At 41.9% G+C, this 18813-nt stretch overlaps 1 protein-coding gene across 1 annotated transcript; it reads right to left on the bottom strand.

Moving 5' to 3' along the window:
* Positions 1-16667: 16667 nt before the first annotated feature.
* LOC107785456 (uncharacterized) lies at positions 16668-18393 on the bottom strand. Its single transcript, XM_016606770.2, has one exon. It carries the CDS (start codon positions 18113-18115, stop codon positions 16859-16861), a length of 1257 nt encoding a protein of 418 aa, XP_016462256.1. The 5' UTR covers positions 18116-18393; the 3' UTR covers positions 16668-16858.
* Positions 18394-18813: the final 420 nt, after the last annotated feature.

Here is an 18813-nt window from a genome sequence, read left to right as displayed (position 1 = left end):
GCAAGGGCAACGTAAGAGGATGAGATTTCCCAGGTCTCAGGAGCAATATCAGGGTAGTTATAGGACCCAGTACTTCGGACGGCCACCTAGGCCTCTGCTACCTCAGTTACAGGGTTACAGGTATGACCGTTATACTAAGTCAGGACCAGGTGAGAGCTCACGGGCGTCGGGTTTGCAGCGACAGCGAGGATCTGCGTAGACATGGTCATTTCCTCCACGGTGTGACATCTGTGGTAAAGGACACTTGGGCCAATGCCGAGCAAGTTCTGATGCTTGTTATACATGTGGGCGTCCAGGGCATATGATGCGAGATTTCCCAAATAGATATTCGGGGGGAATGGCACAACCAGCGAGTTCAGCAACAGGATCATCTATGTCAGTGCATCCTTCAGGGCGCAAGTCTCAGTCTTCGGTTGGTAGAGGTCGGGGCAGAGGTAGAGGTTCCAGTTCAAGTGGTAATCAGAACCGTATCTATGCTTTAGCGGGTCGACAGGACCAGGAGTCTTCACCAGACGTTGTGACAGGTATATTAACCATTTGCTCTCATGATGCTTATGCTTTGATAGACCCAGGATCTACTTTATCGTACATTACCCCATTTGTCGCGAGGAAGTTTGGTATAGTGCCTGAAATACTAAGTGATCCTTTTGCGGTATCTACACCGGTCGGAGAATCGATTATTGCTAGACGGGTTTACCGAGGTTGTACGGTGACAATTTGTAGTCGTCAGACCTCAGCTGACCTAGTTGAGCTAGAGATGATGGATTTTGATGCTATCATGGGCATGGACTGGTTGGCAGCTTGCTATGCCACAGTTGATTGTCGAGCAAAGGCAGCCAGATTTCATTTTCCGGGTGAGCCAGTCCTTGAATGGGTAGGTAATACACCAACACCCAGAGGTAGGTTTATTTCCTATCTGAAGGCGAGGAAAATGATCGCAAAAGGGTGCATTTATCATATTGTGCGAGTTAGAGATGCAGATGCTGAGATACCTACATTTCAGTCTATTCTCGTAGTCAAAGAGTATGCAGATGTGTTTCCAGATGAGCTTCCAGGTATTCCTCCAGAGCGAGAGATTGATTTTAGCATCGATTTGCTTCCAGGAACTCAACCAATATCCGTCCCTCCGTATAGAATGGCACCTGGCGAATTGAAGGAGTTGAAGGAGCAGTTAAAAGATTTGTTGGAGAAAGGTTACATCAGGCCCAGTACCTCACCTTGGGGTGCACCAATACTATTTGTGCGGAAGAAAGACGGCTCGCTGAGGATGTGTATCGATTATAGGCAGCTGAACAAGGTAACTATTAAGAATAAGTATCCACTTCCAAGGATCGATGACTTGTTTGATCAGTTGCAGGGGCTAGATGCTTTTCAAAGATAGATTTGAGGTCGGGGTACCACCAAGTCAGAGTTCGGGAAAAAGATATTCCGAAGACAGCCTTCAGGACCCGATATGGCCACTTCGAGTTCCTTGTCATGTCCTTCGGGTTGACTAATGCACCCGATGTATTTATGGACTTGATGAATAGCCTATTCCGACCATTTTTAGATCTGTTCGTGATAGTATTTATTGATGATATTTTGGTTTATTCCCGTTCAGAGGATGAGCATGCGGACCACCTGCGAGCGGTACTCCAAACCCTCTGTGATCGTAAGTTGTATGCTAAGTTTTCTAAATGTGAGTTCTGGTTGAAGTCTGTAGCATTCTTGGGGCATATTGTATCAGATGAAGGGATAAAGGTGGACACTCAGAAGATTGAGGCCGTGAAATCTTGGCCTAGACCTACCACTCCGACAGAGGTTCGTAGCTTTCTAGGCTTAGCAGGATACTATCAGAGGTTCGTAGAGGGTTTTTCTTCCCTTTCGACACCATTGACGAAGTTGACACAGAAAGAAACTAAGTTTCAATGGACAGAGGCTTGTGAGCAGAGTTTCCAAGAGCTTAAGAACAGGTTGACCTCAGCTCCAGTTCTAACACTTCCAGAGGGTCTAGAGGGTTATGCCGTGTATTGTGATGCATCAGGTGTCGGGTTAGGATGTGTCCTGATGCAACATGGGAAGGTAATTGCGTATGCTTCAAGGCAGTTGAGGAAGCACGAGAGGAATTATCTGACCCACGACCTCGAGTTAGTTGCGGTTGTCCATGCACTTAAGATATGGCGGCATTATTTATATGGTGTTCATGTTGATGTATTTACTGATCATAAAAGCCTACAATATATCTTCAAGTAGAAAGAGTTGAATTTGCGACAGAGGCGATGGCTTGAGTTATTGAAAGATTACGATGTTAACATTCTCTACCATCCAAGGAAAGCTAATGTTGTAGCAGATGCCTTAAGTCGCCGATCTATGGGTAGCTTAGCACATGTAGAGCCCAAGAAAAGACAATTAGCTAGAGAGATTCATCAATTGTCTTCGTTGGGGGTTCGGTTAGTAGATTCTGAGGATGGTGGAGTTGTACTCCAAAACACTACAAAATCATCCCTCATAGCGGAAGTCAAGGAAAGGCAGTACGAGGACCCAGAGTTGGTCGAGCTGAGAGAGCGAGTTCCGCAGCAGAAGAAGCCACTGTTAGAGCTAAAGGGAGATGGGGTTCAAAGATATAGGGGTCGTTTGTGTGTTCCAGATGTAGCAGGGCTACGAGACAGGATTATGTCAGAGGCACATTATTCATGGTATTCCATCCATCCTGGGTCGACGAAGATGTATCATGACATTAAGGATGTGTACTGGTGGAATGATATAAAGAAGAACATTGCTGAGTTTGTCGCCCAATGTACTAGTTGCCAGCAAGTGAAGATAGAGCACCAGAAGCCTGGAGGGCTAATGCAGACTATAGAGATCCCGACATGGAAATGGGAGGCGATAAACATGGACTTTATCACGGATTTACCTCGTTCTAATCGTAAGTTCGATTCCATATGGGTGATAGTCGATAGGCTCACGAAATCAACTCACTTCCTACCGGTCAGATCTACATATACAGCAGAAGATTATGCAAAGTTATATATTAAGGAGATAGTGCCGGCTACACGGAGTACCAGTTTCTATTATATCTGACCGTGGGGCTCAGTTTATAGCACATTTTTGGAGGTCATTTCAGAGAGGTCTAGGGACTCAGGTGAATCTCAGCACAGCTTTTCATCCACAGACTGATGGACAAGCCGAGCGTACAATTCAGACGCTCGAGGATATGTTACGAGTATGTGTGTTGGATTTTAAAAGAAGTTGGGATGAACATCTACCTCTTGTCGAGTTTGCATATAATAACAGTTACCACTCCAGTATTCAGATGGCTCTGTACGAGGCTTTGTATGGGCGTAAGTGCAGATCTCCTATAGGGTGGTTTGATGTTGGGGAATCTGGGTTATATGGGCCAGACCTGGTTCAACAGGCCATAGAGAAAGTAAAGCTTATCCGGGAGTGACTGTTGACAGCTCAGAGTCATCAGAAGTCATATTCTGACGTGCGGCGACGAGACTTAGAGTTCAGGATTAATGACTGGGTATTCTTAAAGGTATCACCTATCTAGGGCGTGATGAGGTTTGGCAAGAAAGGCAAGCTTAGCCCACGGTATATTGGGCCTTATAGGATCATTTGGAGAGTGGGCCAAGTAGCTTATGAGTTAGAGTTGCCCTCAGAATTGGAGTCTGTCCATCCGGTTTTTCACGTATCTATGCTACGGAAGTGCATTGGCGATCCTACCCGAGTGGTGCCCACGGATGATGTACAGATTACAGAGGACTTGTCATACGAGGAAATTCCAGTTGCCATCCTAGACCGACAAATCCGCAATCTACGAAATAAGGAGGTAGCTTCCGTAAAGGTTTTATGGAGGAGCAAGAATGTAGAAGAGATGACGTGGGAATCGGAGGAAGAAATGAAGTCTAAATACCCCCACCTATTTCAAACTGAAGATATGGTTCGAGATGGGACGCTACAACATAGTTCTATGTAGGCTAGCAGGTCATCAGGTAAGCTTTTATTTTTCACTTTCAATATTTATGATTTACGGTCGGTGAGGCAAATTGCTGTTATTTATAAAGATTGGCCATGTGTGGCATGCATAGTATGTTTTCTGGCTACGTACAGGTTGGTTTTAACCTAGTGTACGAAGGATACTCTGGCAAAAGTTTCCAAAGTCTCTAAGAGTAAACATTCGAGGACGAATGTTTCCAAGGGGAGAATGATGTTACACCCTATATTTTCGTACATAAAAATGCATCGTAAGCAAACTAATGTGGGACCAAAAATGAGATAATATTTAAAATTATATAAATTAATTTAATCATGTTACCTCTGAGGTTACAAATAAAGTACAAAGAGGGTTGGACGGTTCAGAAGATAAAGCAATTGAAGAAAATAATGTTTCGTCGAAAGTCGACAAGTTGGGAATGTTATAACATATACCTTTGGGGTGAGACTAGGGTGCTTAACATGATAAGGAGATTATGTTATGATTTATATTAGTCGTATGACATCCGTGTGTTATGTTTTGAAGTCAAGAGAGTTGTGGAACAAAAGTCGATGAAAGTCATCACAAGTTACATTCATAAGTTTTACTGAAACTTTGGGTCAAATGTAACTGCGATTTTCTCCCAATATACTTAGAGTTATGGGGTGTTCTACCCATCAAATTAAAGATCTATGAGTCTATTTTCTAACGCATTAAACCGTTTGTCAATACAACATTGGAGTAGAAAGATATGGGCATTTGTGCGATACTGCGCAAGCTGCTAGGTGACAAGTAGGTGTGTCACCTACTTGCTTAAATGAGAGCCCAAAAAATGGGCCATTTCGGGTCGTCCAAAGAGGCCTTTTAAGGGCCTATTTTCTTCATATATTAGACTTAAAATAGAGCATAATAATCAGACATAAGCTCTGCAAAGAATCCTCCCAAAAATTTCCCACAAACCCTAATTGATTTTCTCTCCCTTTCAAGTTCTAATTGGAGGTAAAACCTAGAGTTTGAAGAACCAAGATAGGAGCTGAGTTATCCAACAAATAAGGTGAGTTTACTGCTCTCTTTCATCCAGTTTTTCTTCTGAAAATTCATGGTAAGTCGTTCTATACTTGTAAGAACTCACGGGACGGTGATCGGAAGCCGTGAGTTCGAGTTATTCACTTGTAGCGGACTGTTTTGTGGACTGTTTTGTGTTGCTGTTGGGCTGCGTGTTTTACTACTATTTTGTGGAGTTTTGGAGGAGGAAAGGGGTTTATAAACACCATATAAATGTAGGGTGGTTGGCTGGTCGTTCGTCATAACATTTTCGGGTCGTTTGACACTACTACGGTGGTCGTTTTGTGTACGAAGAGATTGGGGTGTGTTGGGCTGTTTTGTAGTATTTGATGGTGTATATAGGGCTGGAAAATGATGTATATATGTTGTTATTGTTCTGTTCTTGTATTGTTGGTGTTATCTTGAATTTGGAGGAAGTAAGGATTATAGGGGAGATGCTGCCCGTTTTAATACAAAATAAGTTTGTCGTTCGTTGTGCGATAGTTGTACCTTTCGTAACTTAACGATAGTATTATTATCGTTCTTGTAGATTAAGGTGCAAAGAGGTGAGTTCAACTTGGTGATTGGAAAGATTGTGATAAGGTATGTTAAGGCTAAGCCTTCCTTCATTTTGGCATGATCTCGTAGCTACATGTGTTAGTAATGAGATAAAAAGAGAAGTTCATATTCATGAATTTATTCACACTATTCTAGTCTCATAAGTTACAATATTATTCCTTATCGAGATTCTATATTCAATTTAGTATTGTCTTCTTCCAGTCAAGAGAGCAACAAGCCTATATATACAGTATTACAGTATTTTCATTACCATCGAGCTATAATCGATGGGCAGGCCCCTATTGGGCAACCTCTGATCAGATGGAAAGTTATATACCGAGCCTACTGTGGCCGAGCGCCTATGAGCGAGCCCAGCATGGTCGAGATACATAGCCTAGTATGGCCGAGCGCCTATGAGCGAGCCTACTATGGCACAGCAGTTATATATACCGAGCCTTATAAGGCCGTACAATTATTTTACTTACTACATTGAAGGAGTTGAGTCAGTATCAGTAGGTAAGTATATCTCCAGATCATCTTTGACTCCCAGTTACTTCCAGTTATTATATTATCAGTTCAGTTTCGATTTTCAGTTATGTTATTGCCTTACATACTCGGTACATTATTTCGTACTGACGTCCCTTTTTCGGGGACGCTGCATTTCATGCATGCAGGTTCAGATAGACAGACGGGTATACCTCCTCAGTAGGTGTTTCCAGAGTTCAGCCTGATCGGTAAGCTCCACGTCTTTCGGAGTTGCCAGGTCTAGAGTTTTTGTGTACATCTTATGTATATCTGTATATATGTTATGGGTAGGTCGGGGCCCTGTTCCGATCATAGTACATCTATCAGTAGAGGCTTGTAGACATATCCTGTTGGTTAGTGCAGTATGTTGGGTTTGTAGGCCTGGTATGTATAATTTGGTGGTTTGTCAGCTGTAGTAGCTATGACGGCCTTTTCAGCCTAGCTTTATATTGATGTTTAGTTAGCGCTAGTTTCCATTCAGTTTTATATTTTGCTTCGCAAATTGTCTTGCAAGGTGGCCCCATAGCCAAAGTATGACATTATGTGTTCAGAGTCCCTTAGTCGCAATTTGGTACGCCGGGTTAGGTGAGGCACCGGGTACTTGTCTCGCTCCTAGGTTCGGGGCGTGACAGCAGGCAACTAAGAGAGGAGGTAGCATGGTTATTCAATAAAGGGCACCTTCGAGAATTTTTAAGCGACAGGGCCAAAAACCATTTCAAAAATAGGGATTTCGGTAAACAAAACGAACAAGAAGAACCACATCACGTCATCCACATGATCATCGGTGGCGTCGATACCCCTCAAGGACCGGTGGTTAAACGTACTAAGACATCGGTTATGGGAGAAAAGCGACCCCGAACTCAGGATTACGCACCCACAAGTACATTGTCCTTTAATGATGAAGATGTAGAAGGAGTCATACAACCTCACAATGATGCACTGGTAATATCCGTACTTATGAATAAAACTAAAGTTAAGCGTGTGTTAATTGATCCAGGTAGCTCGTCCAACATTATTAGATCGAAGGTTGTAGAACAGCTCGGTCTACAGGACCAGGTCGTACCCACAACCCTGGTTCTAAACGGATTCAATATGGCAAGTGAAACCGCCAAAGGCAAGACAATTCTGCCGATAAACATGGCCGGGACCATCCAGGAAATGAAGTTCCACATAATCGAAGGCAACATGAGGTACAACGCCCTTTTTGGAAGGCCATGGATCCACAATATGAGAGTTGTACTTTCGACCCTCCACCAGGTTATTAAATTCCCAACATCGGAGGGAGTCAAAACAGTGTACGGAGAACAACCAGCCACGAGAGAAATGTTTGCCGTCGAAGAAGCAATTCTGATATCCTCACTTTCGTCAACAAAGGGGTCGTACTCAGAAGGGGAACGAGATGTCAAATAGCAATCACAGATGTCAGTTTCGACCCAACTAGTAAATTAGAAGATTGGCGAAGATGATGATCAAAGGATCCCTCGATCCTTCGTGGTCCCCGATGATTCTGATGCTACCCAATCAACGATTGAAGAGCTGGAGCAAGTCATACTAATTGAGCATTTGCCCGAACGAAAGGTATACCTAGGAACGGGATTAACCCCCGAACTTAGGAAAAGGCTTATTCAATTTCTTATCAATAACATAGATTGTTTTGCTTGGTCCCATTTAGATATAACAGGGATCCCACCGGATATAATAACGTATGGACTAAGCCTGGACCCTAGGTTCATACCGGTGAAGCAAAAGAGAAGACCCCAGTCCGAGGTAAAGCACGTATTCGTAAAGGACGAGGTAACTAAACTTCTTAAAATAGGGTCCATTCGGGAGGTGAAATACCCCGAATGTTTAGCCAATGTAGTTATAGTCCCTAAAAAATGGAACAAACTTAGAATGTGTATAGATTACAAGAATTTAAACAAGGCGTGCCCAAAGATTCTTTTCCACTGCCTAACATCGATCGCATGATCGATGCCACGACCGGCCACGAGATCCTTACTTTTCTCGATGCCTATTCCGGGTACAATCAAATCCAAATGAACCCGGAGGACCGAGAAAAGACTTCATTTATCACCAAGTATGAAACCTATTGTTATAATGTAATGCCCTTCGGGCTAAACAATTCAGAAGCTACTTACCAACGCCTAGTAAATAAAATGTTCGAGGAATAAATAGGTAAAAAGGATACTATCGACACCGTAATACCCTAGTAGAAACGGACAGGCCGAATCGACGAACAAGACTATCATTCAAAACCTAAAGAAAAGGTTGAACGACGCTAAGGGGAAATTGAGAGAAATCCTACCCGAAGTTCTTTGGGCATATCGAACAACATCATACCCGCCAAAATACTGTGTGACAATGGGAAACAATTTCTCGGCAGCAAAGTGATGAAATTCCTCGAAGACCACAAAATAAAAAGGATACTTTCGACACCGTAACATCCTAGTGGAAACAGACAGGCCGAATCAACGAACAAGACTATCATTCAAAACCTAAAGAAAAGGTTGAACGACGCTAAGGGAAAACGGAGAGAAATCCTACCCGAAGTTCTTTGGGCATATCGAAAAATATCAAAATCCAGTACGGGGGCAACCCCATTCTCCTTAGTATATGGCTCTGAAGCCTTGATTCCAGTCGAAGTCGGGGAACCCAGTGCCAGGTTTTGATATACAACAGAAGAATCAAATCACGAGGCTATGAATACTAGCCTCGAATTATTGGATGAAAAATGAGAAGCTGCTCTCGTCCAATTGGCCGTCCAAAAGCAGCGGATCGAAAGATATTATAATCGAAGAAATAATCTACGCAATTTTAAAATCGGGGATTTAGTGCTAAGGAAAGTCGCCCTCAGCACCCGAAATCCAAATGAAGGAAAATTGGGTCCAAACTGGGAAGAACCGTATCAGGTTCTCGAAAACGTCGGTAAAGGATCCTACAAGCTCGGTATCATAAACGGCAAATAACTGTCAAGCAATTGGAATGTGTCGCACCTAAAGCAAGACTACTGCTATGGTACGCCCCTCCCATGTTCGTTTATATTTCGAAACTAACTCTTGCACGAGTTCGATCAGGAACAAGGATGGATCATTCAACATGAAGCCCTAGGTCTAAAAGCACGCGTTGCACTCTTTTTTCCTTAGACCGGTTTTATCCCAAATGGATTTTTCGGTAAGGTTTTTAATGAGGCAACCATCGATCGTGCTAACTTTGAACAATTCAACAGTATCTGAGGCCTCTTTACAATCGATCTCGAATACTGGGGGGGGGGCATTACCCCTCAAATATATGAAGTTCGATTCAGGAAAGTTTACTTCATAACAACGGGGTTCCGATAGGAAACATTGTAAGAGCCAAATGGTCAAAACGAACCATGCTCATATAGTTGGTCCGAGCCCTGACACAAAACATGAACACATGTATAATGACTTACAAAGAAAAATTTCCTCTTTATCGATATCTTATATCCAAGAAAAATTCCTCTATTTCAAGATTTATTATGCAAACAGGCTTAAGGGCCGACCATTACAACATAAATCGGGGACTGCCAACCAAAAAATCAATGAGTTCGAGCAGCACTCACTCAACTACTAAGCCTACGGGCTACTCTTATTTTGAGTTCGAGAAATCACTCACTCAACTATTAAACCTACAGGCTATATTACTTCGAGTCCGAGTAGGCACTCACTCGACTACTAAGCTTACGGGCTACTCTTATATTGAGTTCGAGAAATTACTCACTCAACCATTAAGTCTACGGGCTACATTACTTCAGGTTCGATCAAGCACTCACTCGACTACTAAGCCTACGGTCTACTCTTATTTTGAGTTCGATAAATCACTCACTCAACTATTAAGCCTACGGGCTACATTTCTTCGAGTTCGAGCAAGCACTTACTCGACTACTAAGCCTATGGGCTACTCTTATTTTGAGTTCAAGAAATCACTCACTCAACCATTAAGCCTACGGGATACATTACTTCGAGTTTGAATCACTCACTCGACTACTAAGCCTACGGGCTACTCTTATTTTGAGTTTGAGCAATTACTTACTCGACCATTAAGCCTACGGGCTATATTACTTCGAGTTCGAATCACTCACTCGACTACTAAGCCTATTGGCTACTCTTATTTTAAGTTCGAGAAATCACTCACTCAACCATTAAGCCTACGGGATACTTTACTTTGAGTTCGAATCACTCACTCGACTACAAAGCCTACTGGCTACTCTTATTTCGAGTTTGAGCAATTACTCACTCGACCACTAAGCCTACGGGCTACTCTTATTTTGAGTTCAAGAAATCACTCACTCAACCACTAAGCCTACGGGCTACTCCTATTTCGCGTTTGAGCAATTACTCACTCGACCATTAAGACTACGGGCTACATTACTTCGAGTTAGAGCAACCACTCACTCGATTACTAAGCCTACGGGCTACTCTTATTTTTAGTTCGAGAAATCACTCAATCAACCATTAAGCCTGTAGACTACATTACTTCGAGTTCGAGCAAGCACTCACTCGACTACTAAGCCTACGGGCTACTCTTATTTTGAGTTCGAAAAATCACTCACTCGACCATTAAGCCTACGGGCTACATTACTTCGAGTTCAAATCACTCACTCAACTATTAAGCCTGCGGGCTACTCTTACTTCGAGTTCGAGTTCGAGTTCGAGCAAGCACTCACTCGACTATTAAGCCTACGGGCTAAATTACCTCGAGTTCAAATCACTCACTCAACCTCATTCGGTTGTAAAGTCTACCTTATTGCGAGTTTGAGCAAGCACTCACTCGGTTGTAAAGGCTACAAGGTTCAAATTCGATCAAATTACCTAAAGCCTTATAAAAACCTTCATAAGGCATGAATGAAACAAAATATTCACAAGGAAGAGAATAAAACAGAGGCAAGTTGGGAAAAGATAAGATCTTTAAATATATACAAGAATGTTTACAATGTCCGAACAAGACCCTACACAAAAAACCAAAACGGAAACTAAGGCTAAGTTTCTTGGTTATCTACGGGGGTAGTCTCTTCTCCATCGGGCTCCTCCCCGCTCTCGGATCCACTCTTTCTCCCATTATCACCATCATCATATTCATCGGAAGACAAGATTTCAGCATCGGCTTCGAGCTCTTTAGCCCCTTTTATCTCTTCGAAGAGATCGAAACCTCGAGCATGGATCTCCTCGAGGGTCTCCCTCCGAGATCGGCATTTAGCAAGTTCAGTAACCTAGTGTGCTCTAGTATTGGCGGTCTCGGCTGCCTCTCTTGCCTGTACCTGAGCAGCTTCAGCATCGGCCCGATAGACGGCCACGAATGCATTCGCATTAGCCTTTGCTTCCTCGGCATCAGATTTGGCCTTGGCAAGTTCGGAGGCCAACCGAGCCTCGAGTTCCGATATTCTTCTCGCTTGAACCAAGCTCTTCTCTTTCATGTCCTTGAAATTGGCTTGCAGTCGATGACAATTGGGCCCGAACAATTTCTTTTTCTGCAGCAAGACGGTCCATGCCATCTTTCTATACCAGGCCTCCGCCCTTATTATATCAACTTCCTCATGAAGCTGCCCGATTGTCTCGAGTTTCTGCTGTAGCTGTGAGATCGAAATATTAGCCTCCAATCCTAAATCAAGCCCATGAGTTCTTAATATTATCATTACCTGCTCAGTCAGGTCGGTCTGGTCTTGATGAGCCATGGCCAACTCAGCTCGAAGGCCTTTGATTTCTTCTTCCCTTTGCCCGGAAATGAGTCTAAGGATGTTCCTCTCCTCCGTAACCCGACGGAGATCGGCCTCGAACCGATGCAGCTCAGCTCGAGACCGAGACTGAGAACACGCTTCTCGATGAACGGCTGCAGCCTTCAAAGAAAGAAGAAAAGAAGTTAGAAAAGAATAGCAAACATGAAAGTGGTATCAACGAAGGGAGTTAGAGCTTACCCGATTTAGAGCTTGTTGCACTTCACAGAAAAGGCCCGACACATCACTAGGGCCAGCAACGTCCTCGACCCCAGTAAATAAATCGCAAAGGGGTCATCCTCTTCATGAGACCAGTTCATCTCGAGGGCACCCAAATCTTGGGCTTCCCGAATCGCCCTTTAGGAAAAGGCAGGGAGAGTGGGCGAGTCTCCGATTACTATTTCCCCAAGCGACTTGCTTGGGGCGTTCTCCTCAGTTCGGAAAGCTTCAGGACCGACCCCTTCTAATATACCCACTTTTTGTTGACTTCGGTAGGAAGCATCTTCGATCTCTAATGATTTAGGGACTCTGCCTGAACCTTCCTCCGATATATCCTCAATCCGAGGTAGAGCTTTATAAATCACCATTGATTCAGTTGCCTTTGGGGCATCTATGGTTTTCTTCATTCGGGCCACCAGTACGGACCCATCGTTTTCTTTTTCTTCTTCGTCTTCATCCATTAGACGCAACACCGATTCTACGGTCAAAGGAATGGTATTCTTCCTCGGCTTACGAGCCATCCTCGTCTTCGGTTTTGGATCTTCGTAAGCGGAGGCCCTTTTTCTCTTATTATCCTTCACCTACTTTGGAACAAAGGCCAAAGCCTCTCCCTCGACGGACGAAATCCTCAAAACCGCATCTTTGCCCACACCTACATACAGGAAAATTGATTTAAGTATATAGAAAGCATCTCGTTCGAACTACCAAAGATACGAGAAATGGGCTTACCATGATTTTTGGCCTCCCATCGGCCCTTTGACAAATCACGCCATGAGCGCTCGGCGTATGTGGAGGTTGAAGCTAGATCTAGTACCCAGTTCTTGAGATCAGGAACTGCACCGGGCATCCAGGGAACCGCTATATCAAAAAAAAAAGGGATATCGGTGAGGAAAAAAGGGCAAAATAGTATGAGATAACAGCAAAATTACACTTACGCTTCATGTTCCACTCCTCGGAAAAAAGCATCTTTTCAGTCGGAATCAGGTCCGAAGTCCTTACTCGAACGAACCTGCCCATCCAGCCTTGATCCCTATCCTCGTCTATGCTCGAGAACAGAACCTTGGTAGCCCGACACTGACGTTTTATTAACCCGCCTCGAAAGAGGCGAGGACAGTATAATCGGATGAGATGGTCGAGGGTGAAAGGCATCCCCTCGATTTTGTTCACGAAGTAACGGATCAAAATAATGATCCGCCAAAAAGAAGGATGGGTCTGACCTAGGGTTATTTGGTATTGATGGCAGAAATCAATAATAACGGGGTCGAGGGGACCTAACGTGAAAGGGTAAGTATACACACTTAAAAACTCTTTCACGTAATTGGTGATATCTTCTTCAGAAGACGAGATTACTATTTCTTTATTCTCCCAATTGCAATCTTTCTTTAGCTGTTCGAGGTGCCTCTCGGTTATCGAACACATATACCTCGAACTATACTAAAAAGAAGCAGAATCGAGTTTAAGAATCAGAGGCCAATCAATACCGAACCCGGGTCAATACCGGACCCCCGAGTCGGCATCGAGCTCAAATCCGCACCGAGCTCTAAACCCAATACTAACCAACACCGAGTCCGATCAAGATCGAGCTCACAGACAAGAGCCGTTGCAATCGCACTAAAGGAGAGAATCTCGGCAAGAATTAGAGAAAAACTGATTTATCATGGGTTCCCCACTATGTATTTTTAATTATATCTAAAGTAGCATCCCCCACTATAAAGAGGATGGCTACATTTCAGTAAAGGGTAAGTTTTGATATATATTGTAACTCAGATTTCATACACTCCTCTATTGAAGAATTATCCTTTTTTAGTTTCATAGATTGATTCATCTTGCTTAACCCATAAGTCATCCTCTTGTCAACTTTGCTTATTATTCACTCTTCACGGTCAATACTCGATTTTTCTATTTACTCTTACGATTTGTGTTAAGTTATACCACGTACCTTTAGAACTAAGTATAAATTTAACTTTATCCGTTTTTCGGGTAAACATGTAGTAAAGCTGGTCAATTGAGCAAATTAAGCATGAATTCCAAGCAGCCTACAATGGAAGTAAGGGAAGGAGGGGTGGTTGAGTTTTCATTCAGCACAATAATCCAAGACCGACCCAATGTCTAAAAAGGTGAATAACCCCATGACCATAGTAAGACCACTGGTCAAAGTCAAGCAACTTATCATGCAAAAAATTCCAAGCAGATAGAAGCCAGTAATCAAGTTGGAAGATATGTAGTGAAGTGGTATGTTCGTACGTGCTCCATTAATATGAAATTACCTCTAATAGAGAGTATTTTACATTCAATATTGAATTTTTTTGACGTGGGACTCCAAAACTACTAAACATGGAATGAAAAATAACAAAAATGATAAAGATTACATTCTCAATACAATAAAACAACTAATCAGGGATAGTGTTCTTCCTAGGAAAAAAGTGGACAAAAACAGTGACATGTTCAATTACGGATTATATGTGAACAAAAAATAAGTTGTTATATTTTTTTATAACACGCTTTCTAAATACACCATTGAGCTAGAACGGTCTATTTATAGGAAGGATTCAAGTGGGACTCGAGAAAAGAGGAGACAATGTGCTCAAAATAGAGCAAACTGTTCTATTCAAGCTTCAGGTTTCAGGAGAAATCGATGTAACATTGGATGTACAAGATTATATATTAGTAATACTTATTAGTCTTTTTGTGAATATATTAATTTTGAGATAAATCCAACAGTACATAATTTAAATTGAAGGGCCATAGGGTACATAAGTAAGATTGAAGGGCCATGGCTGTCAATGCTCCTGCAGCAACATTATATATAGGAAGGTTATCTCTAGTTTGGCAATTGGCATGCGTTTGTGCCAAAGAGAATGGGGACACACCGCAGACAACGACAACTGAAACAAGTGTTATCTTTATCTGATTTACACACCTTTCTTTCCTACAAAATTCACACATGCATCTTTTGCCACCTTTTCTACCGTCTCAACTACATGTAGATCAAGAAAAAAACAAACATTGGTGTGCAGTCTAAAATAAACAATCCGTTAAGTTAATGGGTTGTTATTTTCATTTCCCTTTGAGATTTTCAACTTTTATTTTGAATATACAAATTTGAGGTTGCAAAGCCAACATACCCCGTGAGGGTAACAACGTGTATCCCATGAAAATGAAAGACATATACGATATGTTTATTGATTTGAGGTGAACACTTGATAAGACTAAATTTTTACCCTCGTATTGTGCAGGCTTATTCTTTAGGTTAGTTATCAGTGTGGTTTAACACAAGAAGTTAGTTATCACAATTTATCAAGTTACCAGTCAACGTTGCCAAGAAAATAACATGATTGTGTGCATATTTTTTGAATTCGTCAGTGTAGAAAATTCAAATCGTTAGCGGATCAAATTTTGTTTTTAGTTACCATAGAGAATAGAGATCACAGAGCAATTGGCTGTTGAGTAGTCACATTTATTTCCTGACAACACAGTTATTTAGAAATGGATTCTCCAACAACATTTATTTCAGACTTGAAAGTAGTCAGATATTTGAAGTGTTTAACATGGTCTCAAATTATCACTGTAGATGCCAGTTTCCACATGCTACCTTCAATCATTCAAGCTTTACAAAACTCCATCTTATTTAATGAAAACACACTTCTCTCAATACTGAATACGGATCCTTCTCAAATCAAAAAGAACAGAAGGATTTTTGGCGGTGGATATCCCATATTTCTTCATTAATAACAACGTACGCTCACTGCTATTTAACGATTTTTTTTAAAATTTACTGATGAATTTAATAATTTCCCCTTTTATTCCCACATATAAACATTAAAGTTATGTATGAATAGTTTCATGATAATACCCTAAATACCTTTTTAAGATGAAGTTTTGAAAAATTTTCACGAGGAATTCAACATAATTTTTTTTTAAAACAATGATTTACTATCAGATTAAAACAAATTACTTTGTTTTCAGGTTAAATATTGTTTTGCTTGTAAGCCACCTGACCTGTAGAACTTCTTTAAACAATAAGTCTATAAAATTAAAACCAATTATATTGAAGCTTGGGCTGTTGTTATTTTCCGTTATAATACTTGTGTTTTCACACACTTAAAATATTTTGCTCTGCTTTATAAAACAGATCAAAAAGAAAATCAAGAAATTCACATCCATAGAAGCTCTTAAGGTGTAGTAGACATCAGACTGTCGTGCAAAAAGCAGATTGATCAGCAAAGCTGGCCTGGCCTGGCAGTTCCTCAGTGTGTATTCAAAAACTTGTCGTCATTTCGCCATTAGAAAGTAATAAAATGCAATAATTGAAGTAGTAACGAAAAAATGAATATCACTATTTTATTTCCAGTAAAGCATTATGGAAAGGGGCAGAGAAAGATGCCAATGCATGTCACGTTACCTCCTCCTTTCTGCCCTGAAAACTGCTACAGCCCTTAAAAGCATCACCCACAGCCACACAAGGCGCGTGGCTTTCAAAACACACTAGCAAACATCATGTCATCATTTAACAAGGGAAGAACTTTTTGAAAAGCTTAAAAAGTATCAGAGAGATTCCATAGCTTTCAGGTACAAGAAAATACATCAAAGTACTACTACTACTACTAATAAAGATTCAATTCAATGCCCACAAAAAGTTGAAAATTTCAAAAACATTAGCTTTCACCATCAGAGTTAGGAAAAACAAAAAGGATAAAGAACATATTTACATAATTTTTTAAGCCTGTCGAATCAGAAAAAACAAGAAAATAGCCACAACACAACCCTAAAAAATGTAACGGAAAAAGGGGGTTGAAGGATTACCAACTTCTCTAAGCCTAAAACTCTCATTCCTTTCTGGACCTGCTGCTATAGGAATTAGAAGCAGTGCCTTCTAATTTCTTCTGTTGGGATGAGGATGAAGAAGAAAACAAAGGAAATCCAAATTTTGAAGAACCTCTTAAAGAACAAACTGGAACATTGAGAACAGGTGTAACACGGACATTAGCTGAATAAGATCTCTCCATTCCTCTGTGCTTATACCTAGGCCCACCATTAAAGGTGCTGGGACTGCTTGAGCTTCTCTCTAGGCTGTGGAATACAATCTTCCCCGACGAGTTCATGCGAGGACTATCAACAGAGACTCCTCGGGCATGAGTTGTAACAGTAGCAGAGTCTGCGGCCTGTTGTCTACGAACAGGGCTTCGGCCCACTCTCGTGGCTTCAGACGATGATACCCTATGCTTCACCAATCGTACCCTGCGAGGATTAGTCGTCATTGCATTTCGAGAGAAACTGTTTGGTTTATCCGAATCAAGGGAAAGCCTAGGAAGATCATCGTGGTCATGGCCTGACGAAGATGATGAAAGGGACAATCGAGAAGAAATTGAAACGGACTCGTTATCCCAGTCTTTCGGCAGCAACGGAAGGTTAAGAGACGAGTCTAAAGAAGCGCTCAATGATTTAGAGCTGCGATGAAAATAATTTTTCAAGGATTTATGAGCACTACTGCTAGGTAATGAAGACGTTCTCTGTGTTTCTTGCTTAGCATTGTTATTTTGATGCTGCTGTTTCTTCAAGCCTAAAAGCTCCCTCCACCGTGTAGTACACCTCGGCGCCTTAGGAGAGAACAAGTACGGATCCGCATTTGAAATCAAAATCTCATTTCTCATTCGAAGCTGAGGTGTATCCGGCGATCTAACTCCGGCGGAGATAGTAGCCGACGTGGTGGTGGCCGGGCGGACCATGGAGAGATGCAGCGGCGCCACGAGCTTTCCGTCGGAGAAGAGCTCGTCGGCTGGCAGCATAATCACCGGATCTTCAAGTCGAAACTCGAAATCAGCTACCATATCTTTAGAAACTTCTGGATCTAATTCCTCTGCCTTATCTTTAACACTACTCTTCATCTCAATAGATGGTGAAGAAGTGTGCTTTGCTCCGGCGGCAACCTTGGAAGAGTCGCCGACAACGTCGTCCTGAAAGTCCCTACTGAATGACATTCTTGGACTTAGCCAACCATAGGACTGGTGGTATTTCGCAGCCGGAGAACAATCTAGAAACTTCTCCGGCGACATACCCATTTTGTTTACGCAAGCTGAAGCCATTTTTGGCGTACATGCAAGTTTTTTCTAGTCTAGAGAGAGAGAAGAAACGTAACGTCTACCGAATATATAGAAGCGAAGGACCCCAAAAATTATACTAGAGAGAGAGAGAAGGGAGTGGTTAAAGGCTATAGCTAGGGTTTGAAGGATGCCTTGTGAATAGTGCAAAAAGATTAGCTAAAAAAGCTTAGCATTATAGTAGTAGCTAGCAGTGTATGTGGCGCTCCATTGTTTAGTGTAACAGTAAGCAGCAGGAGACTGTGCCCCAGTGGCATTATATGACAGACAAGGGGGAGCACATAAATAGAAAACATTAGTACAGTGGGTCCACTCTTTCCAACAAATGGGGAGTCGCCGCGTGGCGTTTGGTCAAAGATAAAAAGCGTGACTTCAATTTTTTTTATTTTGTTTTTTGGGTGCAAAGCCCAAACTGAAAAGCGGGAATAGCTTTTGGGATCAATTCATGGCGGTCATAATATTCGTTTTTATCTTATCTTTGATTCAATTATATATGTTTATAAATTACATACTACTGTATTCTATTAAATAATCCTATGTATTTACCGTTGTAACAATTTAGTAACTTAAAATATTTGACTAAATAAAGAGGTAGGATGTTTCTCTGAAGCATCCACTGAGCTGCGTACTGGCCACTGCGCCTGCTTTGCTTTTAATTTAACTTTGATTAATAATTAATAATT

Source organism: Nicotiana tabacum, chromosome 9, assembly GCF_000715075.1.
Source record: "Nicotiana tabacum cultivar K326 chromosome 9, ASM71507v2, whole genome shotgun sequence".
NCBI classification, from domain to species: Eukaryota; Viridiplantae; Streptophyta; class Magnoliopsida; order Solanales; family Solanaceae; genus Nicotiana; species Nicotiana tabacum.
Note: the sequence above shows the minus strand (reverse complement) of the source record. Positions and strands in the feature narration are given on the sequence as shown.